At 44.3% G+C, this 9,273-nt stretch overlaps 1 protein-coding gene across 1 annotated transcript; it reads left to right on the top strand.

Annotated features, from left to right (window-relative positions):
• The first annotated feature begins 885 nt into the window (after nucleotides 1–885).
• LOC311103573 (riboflavin-binding protein-like) lies at nucleotides 886–7,511 on the top strand. Its single transcript, XM_084145162.1, has 6 exons — nucleotides 886–1,006; nucleotides 1,768–1,975; nucleotides 2,126–2,219; nucleotides 2,444–2,572; nucleotides 2,707–2,803; nucleotides 5,856–7,511. Exons 2-6 carry the CDS (start codon nucleotides 1,813–1,815, stop codon nucleotides 6,225–6,227), a joined length of 855 nt encoding a protein of 284 aa, XP_084001288.1. The 5' UTR covers nucleotides 886–1,006; nucleotides 1,768–1,812; the 3' UTR covers nucleotides 6,228–7,511.
• Nucleotides 7,512–9,273: the final 1,762 nt, after the last annotated feature.

Raw genomic sequence — 9,273 nt, 5'->3', positions numbered from 1 at the left:
CATCTGCTGTGATGAGGCCAAAAGGCTTGAGACGACACAGAGAGTCTGAGGCAGGGATTAGTTGGCACCCCGGGTCTGAGGAGGAGAGAGATTACAGGACAAGAGTACAGGACAGGATGAGCACTGGGCAAAGTGTTTGTTTAGATCTCTATCTTCACCAACATACAGTAGGTCACACAGGCCCAAACATTGAAACAAATGTATGCCTCATTGGAAAAATAAATGGAGTGCGGATTTTGCTGCAAGTGGCAGATTTAAGTTATTTGTGGGGCAATGGTTGTCAGCAGGGAGATGTATTCCAGGCCCTCAGCATATCATACAGTATCAAATCTCATCCCTCACCTCCCCTTCAGACAAAGCCCTGACCTCTGGGTTTGTGGGAGGAGGGGAGGACAGGTGACTCAGCACTTGAGGAGGATGCACTTATACCAAGGACAACGGAGCGCCAACGCGTTCATTTAGGACCCAATCAATTTGATTAATCCACTGACAACCATATACTAGTGTTTTTCAGTAAACTGGTGCTTGATACAGAATGACAGTACCTTTGACACAGAATGACAGTACCTTTGATACAGAATGACAGTACCTGAACATAATATGCTCAGGCCAAATAATTTAAAGGTCATCATATTACATAGTACAATACTGGATGGGAATACCTCCACACATATCTTTCTAATTACTATGATGCAAATGATTGTGTGTGTGTGTGTCTGTGTGTGTGTGTGTGTGTCTGTGTGTGTTTGTGTGATATGGATTACCAGCAAGGGGGAGGTCGGAGGAGGTGGAGGGGGGAGGAGGTGGCCAGGGGCTTAGATGTCCTTCAGTTAAACCAGTGAGAAACTGTCGTGCTGCCCCTGGGAAGAATAGATCATAACAAGCAGAGAGCCCGGAGGAAGAGCTGCGTAGAGTGGTGCTGATTCGACGACGATTCCAAAGCTGAGGAGACAAGTCGCACAAGACCAAGCAGAATCAATAGGAAAACGGTTTCTCCCACCGACAGGTAGGCTAATGCAGGCGAGGAGTAAAGTATTTTTGTCGATAGTGGAAAATAAACAAATAGACACCGATTGCAAACTACGCAGTTGAGATGTTGTGGTGTGAAATATTTTCATTCCCGTTATTTTGTTTAAAGCTAATCAAACATGGTTTTACAGTAGCCTATCTTTGCATTTGTTCAAGTTAATTATTTTGTCGTCAATTATTATTATTAGTTGATAGTTTAGTTTGTCAGGTATGGTCATCGTTTTACTGTAAGAAAGTCAGTCATTTGTATGTTTGTAGCTGATATTTTCAAGTAGCCTACATACAGACGACCTACAATAAGTAGCCTACATTGTTATACACCTAACAAAGCGATTAGTAAACTCTGAAATGTGTTAAAGATGTCTGTAACTCATTTTCTATAAAATACTTAAACGGAAGTTCATAAGAAAATACCATATTTAGGATTTAATCAGTTATTGTTATGCATGCTTAGCGTTATCTAATGACTAGATAGGCTATAGCGTAATATTTGACAGGCTGTGTCATACATCACACCAGGCTAGATGCTCCAAGACACGTCATTGAATACAAACTATGTTATGGACAGACTAGACAGTGGTTGATCAATGGTGGTTGATCTTACTCCCTTTTTGATGGAAACATTCTCTTTAGTGCTATAGGCAATAGGGAAACATTCAAATGTCACATTATTTAAAAAACTGGTCTTGATATTGTATGGTTCACTGAACCCGTTTATCTCCCGCTCTGCTGTCCAAGGTCCTGATTATAGCCAGCTAGCTGAACGTATCGCAGGTTGAAGAAATGGCTATCACGTCAAACTCCCTGCCATTGGTCTGTGCATATTTAGCAGCTGCCCTGATTGGTCGCATTTTGTGTTTGGAGGGGGCGTGTCTACAGGACGGTAGACTGAAGGCCACGCCCAGCCAGGAACCGCACCTGAAAGAGTGCACAATCTATGCTGAGAGTGAGTGAGAGCACTGTGCTTTTGAAAGACCACAACATGCATTGTCAAACCATGATAATGACAGAAAACTGCTGTTGGAAGTTTGCTATCCAAATCCTCAGTCCTCCACACCCCATGGTCATAATCTCTCCATATCTGTTCTCTCATCAGATGCATGTTGTTCAGAGGATGACATCCAGGATCTTAATCCCACAACCAGTGAGAAGAACAGCCCCTGGGACAAGTGTGGGAAACTGAGCCCAACGTAAGTCTGAGATTTAGAGTGGCATTTGATCATGACTTGCTGATATAACCAATATTTTCAATCTATCACATCAAAGCCAATAGCCAACAGAGACAAAAGCATTGCACTGCTGGAGCAAAGAGAGAGTTACATGCTGTGGTCTACCCTCTCTCTCTCTCTCTCTCTCTCTCTCTCTCTCTCTCTCTCTCTCTCTCTCTCTCTCTCTCATCCATCTCTATTTCCAGGTGTGAGGGCTTCCTGAAGCGTGTGACCTGTTTCTACCGTTGTTCCCCTGATGCAGCCCGCTGGCCTCACTCTCGCCACCAGTCCTCCATGCAGGCCGTGCCACTGTGCCACAGCTTCTGCCGTGACTGGTGAGCTCACTACAATAACCTAGGATCCCTGATGTAAACTGTACTGAAGGCTCTGCACTAACCACATCACATCATCCAGCAGTATAAAATGTTGATCTGTCATCTGGTCATTGCAACATTACATTTTTCTTCAGGTATGAGGCCTGCAGGATGGACATGACCTGTGCTCGTAACTGGGCCAGAGACCCCAGAGGACAGAACTGCACTGGGAACTGTGTGCCGTATCAGCAGGTAGGCTGTTGTTTGGAGGGCAGCAGCAGTCAGTCTCATGGGCGTTAGCCATGTTGAGTTGGCTGTAATGCTGTGTTGAGCTGTGTTTTAACCTTAGAAGACAAGTTTTGATTTCGAAAATAGATATTTAGAGTCAGTGATTCATTTCTTTGAGGAAGTAAAGGACTATCCTAGTCTTTTTCTCCAGCTCTGTCTCTTATGATAGAGCTGTAGGAACATATAGAAGCCTGGCACGCAAGGCTAGGTTAGCTAAGAATCATGGGTAGTATAGCTGAGTCAGTGTTAGTTGTACTGGTACTGCTGGTCTCAGTGGTCAGTGAGGGGTTAAGGACACAGAGCCTGGCTCAGTGGAATAAAAGGCGGGGCTCTGCCAGGGGCGGACTGGGACCAGATATCGTCCCTGGCATTTCTAACAAACCTGGCAATTTTTTTCCTTGATGCCCCCACACCGGCCCATTTTTTTATTCGAGGCCCTCACACCGGCCCATTTCTTCCCTTGAGGCCGCCATTATTAGCCAGATAATTATCATTTTGCACAAATAATCCAAGTTAGACAGGCCCACTGTGCTAAAAATGGTCCAGCCTATCTGGCATTTGCCCAGAATGCCAGATGGCCAGTCTGCCCCTGGGCTCTGCTCTGTACTGCTCCACTGGACAGAAGAGGATATAAAAAGAGGCAGAGTGACCCAGGGCTAGTGCACAGCTGGGACCAACTGTGAACCTCCCAGAGTCACACACAAGCATGCATGTACACCAGAGGAGGCTGGTGGGAGGAGATGTAGGAGGACTGGCTCATTGTAATGGCTGGATTGGAATAAATGGAATGGTACAAAAAACATAAAACACGTGTTTGACTCCATTCCATTGATTCCATTCTAGCCATTATAATGAGCCCGTCCTCCTATAGCTCCTCCCACCAGCCCCCTCTTTCATACACACACACACGCACACACACACGCACGCACACACACACACACACATAATTAGTGGTTGGATGTGATGATGAGAGGTGACAGGAGTGTGTGTATGTTTGTGTGGGAACCACAAATAGACCAAATAAAAACAGAATTATTGTGAGGCCATTAAATTAAAGTTAAGCTGTTATGAATATAATGAGGCTCCTGCTATACAGAGACCTCAAAAAGACCCCAAAAGGATGAGTCAGAATGTTTGAACAAAACAACTCACATCAACTCACATTAGTTTGACCCTTTACAAAAGAGCAACTGACTTTGGAACTCAAATGAGGTTGGAAGCCATTTGTGTCCAGACATTTTAATGACGGCTCTTTTAATGATCTTCAGCTGTTCAAAACTCTAGGTAGACAGTTTGAGGTAGACAGTTTGTAGGTTAGATTGGAATATTCAGTTTGATTCCTCATCAGACAAAGGAATTGGGAAGCCAACTGCACCCCACCCATTCACATGTCCTCCCTAATCGAGCTGACAACGCTTCAGTCTGTCTCAGGGCCACTGTACACAGCACAGGCAGGCTCCAAATAAATACACGGAAACACACACACTTACACGTAGGCTACTGCACTCACATATAGGCTACACACACACACACACACGCACATACTGCATTCACACATAAGCTAGACACACACAAAAACATTTGTCCATGCACATACAATACTGCACACACACGTACAGACTATCAAAACATCCCCCTGGCCCTTCTCCCAGGCTCTTCTCTGGCTTTCTCCCTCATCATATGTAAGCTCTGCTGGCTCCTCTATATCGCCTCACTGGTCACAGCAATGTTCTTATTTACATCATCAACAAGGAAACCAACACTCTCTTCACGCTCTCCATTCAAAGACTGGGTCTGAAGTCGGAAGTGACTCTGCACTAACATGCACACAGACTGACAGCCTGTGTTGCGCTAACAGCAGGTTGACGTTTATTGGGATGAATCTTCTCCTTAAGGCAGAACTGAGCGATTTCCGCTAGATCGGCCAACGAAAAGTCAAAATATTGGCTATATTGTAAACATGTATGAAAACAAATGTAAGGTTAGGGTTAGGCACATGACCATGGCCGCCCCAGGAGAGGAGGCTAGTAATAAGACCAGCTAGTAGCTATATTGCTGCACAGCAACAGCTTTGTCCTTCTAACACAGTCAATATAGCAGTGCTTCCTAAATGTTCTGAGTGACTCACTCACTCCTAATCCCTCAGACTGACAGGATGAGAGAGGGGGAGAGGAGAGGTGGGTGGGAGGGAGGAGAGAGGGGGAGAGAAGAGTTATAACGGTTGCACTTCTTACAAAATGGTGATGACTCACTCCCCAGAGAATCAGAGCTTACAGATGTAGGATCTTAATTTGACCTATATTGTCACAGCAAAAGAATCATGCAGCAACATGATTTAAATGTTTAGTCCATAATGTAGCTGGAGCTGTGGTTAAGCTATTAGCTGGCCAGAAATAGGCTACATGAAAAGTGTAATACTGTTAATATAATCGTGTGTTAGATTGGGTTTTCAGTTAATTTATGTAAATCACAAAGCTAATCTGCATTTCCTGCATTGCTGTAAAAATCCTCAGTGATCAAATTCAGATCCTACATCTGTAAATGTGTAAAACCACAGTGTCACTACCATTCCATAAGCTTTTCCAATCTCAAGCTTTTCTGAGAAATGTAGGCTTAGACTTCATGATGTTTTTTTTAGCCCTAAAACCTGAATTTGGATTAAAGTGAAGGGAAAAACATATTTATTCCCCTTAATCAGCTGGCTTTTAGATGAGAGATGAAGCATGACCTTGTGTGCTGCTCCCCCGTGTCTCTAAAAGCCTTTCTCTGTATGTTGAGGGCCACTAATGGATGGGTGAGAGAGGGGTGGGAGTGGCAGCTGCTGCAAAGGCTTTGTTTTTTCAGGGTTGGCATTGCCCTGAAAAGGTACATAATCAATAGTCCATTTAAAATGAGTGCCTTAATTAGAGGTATAATTTGCAACACAAAGAAAAGATAAGGCTCAAATGTTTCAATATATTTAGTTTGAATCTAATGTCAAACCACACCTCCAATGATTTGCTCTTTGCTACCACAGATGTACCAGCACGGCCGGGACCTGTGTGAGAGCCTGTGGGGGGACTCCTTCATGACGGTGGAAGATGAGAAGGAGGAACGGGAGGGAGGTGAGGGTATTAGCAATGGTAATAGCGGACGTCCCTGTGGATGCCTGACCCTCAGCCCCTCGGATAGGGAGGTGATCGCTGCCCTCAGGGCCCTGGAGGAAGACCCAGAGGAGCTGGACACCACCAAGAGTGGCTTGCCTCAGTACCGTGCCCCCTGCCACACGCAGCCCCAGACCAAGCCTGCCACACTGCCCCCGCAGGCGCGGAGGAGCATCGACAACATTGTGATGCGGAAACGCTCGGTCGTGGTGGATGATGTGGAGGGTAGTGGGAGTGGGCTGTAGAAGAACTGACAGAATCTGATCTCTGAATCTGTAGCACTGTCCCCCAGCTGGGGTTGTTATATCTTGCTCCTATAACTAACCTTACCTCACATACTGTACCTCTTGTCATTACGCACCATTATAACCCATCAATCAAATGTTGCTTAGAGACGCTCCATGTTTTGAAGTAATACCAGACATATAAACCATTCTGACATGACATGCCTTTAACACTGTGTAAATAATGTACGAATAGTGACATTGACCATAACATTATTCTGAAAGGCAGAACAATCAGCAGCTAACATCAAAGTGTATGACATCATGCTGTATTACAGTGTGTTGTTACATGGTACTTGGCCCAGGGACTGCAGTTGAAAATTAGCCGGCTAGCTAAAACTGGCACATTTATACAGTTGTAATGTTAATGTGCACTGTCCCTATAAAAGTAAATGTAATAAAGAAAAGAGTTGCTAAAACAGGTGACACCATTCATGATCACCATCAATGTTTGACATGTAATTATCAGTCATGTATGCTCATTATAAACATATGTAGTCTTGCAGCTACATTAGTAGGCCTACAAATTAAAATATCTATCATCTTGTGAGGTGCCTGGGGCTGGCTCAATGCATATCATACTGTAGACTTATGTTTACCCATCAGTAGACTGCAGCTGGTAGTTTCTAAACTGCAGTTGTGTAACTTTGCCATCAGACTAGGCATAAAGGAGATATAAGTATTAATACTGAAGCATCCAAAATTCCTCTATTCCTCAATCCTAAACACTTTTTTTAGACATACCTGTACAACTGTCAACATGCTTGGAAGATTTTACTATTGTGATATAACGTAATGTACTACTGTCTTCTTGTCATTAAATGTTTGATAGTGGAGGAGGGAGGTAGGGTGTTTGTGATGGTGGTGCACAGCAACATCATTAGAGTGGTTGCCATCCTGCAACCATAGGAGTCAGTCAAGTTGTAAAAATGCTGAAGTATTCTTTATAGCTGGAGGAAGTCTTGAATTTCAGAAAGAGAATCTGCACAAAGGACAGACTTAGACTGCTGATGTGGAAACATGACTCATGCCAGTAATGCTTTTGTGTTAGTTTGATAATGCATCAAAACTCTATTGAGGCAATGTCATTCAAGATGCTGTGAAGTAGAATTAGAGCCAAACTCTATAGAATGTCTATAGAATGGAGGACCAAAAGGGAACCTGTTTGTCTGAGTGTGACAAGAATACCAATTTGGTGTTCTTGTGTTTCTTGACATCCTCAATAAACACTGGATTTCTAAATCATTCCTTGGTATTTTCTATTATGTCATTATTAGAGCTGTTGCCAGATCAAAAGACATAGCAAATATGTGTTCTGTGTTCTCCATATGCAGCACTGTCCAACCATTTGGAGAGGAGAGGAGAGGAGAGGAGAGGAGAGGAGAGGAGAGGGGATGGGAGGGGAGGGGAGGGGAGAGGAGAGGAGAGGAGAGGAGAGGAGAGGAGAGGAGAGGAGAGGAGAGGGAGGAGAGGAGAGGAGAGGAGAGGAGAGGAGAGGAGAGGAGGGGAGGGGAGGGGGAGGAGAGGAGAGGAGAGGAGAGGAGAGGAGAGGAGAGGAGAGGAGAGGAGAGGAGAGGAGAGGAGAGGAGAGGAGAGGAGAGGAGAGGCTATCACACGTAACCTGGGAATGTTTGAACCCCAAGAGGGGAGCCAAATTTTGATATACGCCGATGATATACTGGTAGCAAACCCCTCAGAGGAGGGGTGTAAAAAGGATACTCTCCAGTTGTTAACCTTTATGGCAGGACAAGGACACAAGGTCAGTAAAAATAAACTACAATTCTGACAGAAAGAGGTAATATATCTAGGTCATACGATAACGCAGGATGGGAGAACCCTAAACTCGTCAAGAAAAACAGCAATATTAGAAGCTCCTAAACCTCTGAATAAGAAACAAATGATGAGCTTTTTGGGAATTATAAATTACTGTCGAGCATGGATTCCCCATTATGCATTACACACTGGAAAATTGAGTGATCTTATCTAAAAAAAAGTTAGCCAAACCAAGGTTAACAACTACTCCGTTCCCCATGACGGGCTTTAACTCTCCGTCAGGTTTCTCCTGCATGATTAAATTCTTCAAGCCACCTGGGAATGTGGTGAAGGAGTCTTTTAGTAACTTGCACTATCTGTATCCCCCGATAACAAAGTCACCCCGACCTAGGTTACCTCCGTTTGAAGTCTCAGGGGATTCTTATTATTGTTTTTCTAGGACTAATAAGATAGGATACAGGGTAGGGCATCTTAGCTCCTGCTCCCACACAGAGAATGTCACAACTAAAGAGACCATGACTAATCTCTCCTCTTTGTTGCAGCCAGAGAATTTTAGGAACCAAAACCAGGCCCATGCTGACATCTGGTGGTTGTGTGGTAATGACAGATTGTGGCCTCACCTACATACGAATTGGACGGGAACCTGTGCGTTAGTTCAACTGGTAATGCCCTTCACTCTCATCAAACAATCAAACGTTTCAGAAAAGGGTGGGTTGGCACGTAGAAAACGGGACCTCCTCCCGGGATCCTTTGATGAAAGGATATATATTGATGGGATAGGAGTACCTCGAGGGGTTCCAGAAGAATTCAAAGCTAGGAATCAGATCGCAGCTGGGTTTGAACCAAGTCCTTTCTGGTGGTCAACAAATAATAAAAACGTAGATTGGATCAATTATATTTACTATAACCAGCAAAGATGTATAAACCACACTCGTGATGCAATAAAGGGATTGGCTGAGCAGACAGCGGCAACTAGCTTAATGGCATGGCAGAATAGAATAGCTTTAGATATGCTTTTGGCTGAGCGGGGCGGAGTTTGTGTTCTGTTTGGATCTATGTGCTGTACTTTCATCCCCAACAATACAGCACCGGACGGGTCCGTGACCAAAGCTCTTCAGGGACTCACCACGCTGGCGAACGAACTGGCCGAGAACTCTGGTATTGATAGCTCCCTAAACGGTTGGTTTGATAACATGTTTGGTAAATGGAAAACTATTGTTGTAACTAATCTGGG

Source organism: Coregonus lavaretus, assembly GCF_964263955.1.
Source record: "Coregonus lavaretus genome assembly, chromosome: 28".
Taxonomy (NCBI): Eukaryota; Metazoa; Chordata; class Actinopteri; order Salmoniformes; family Salmonidae; genus Coregonus; species Coregonus lavaretus.
Note: the sequence above shows the minus strand (reverse complement) of the source record. Positions and strands in the feature narration are given on the sequence as shown.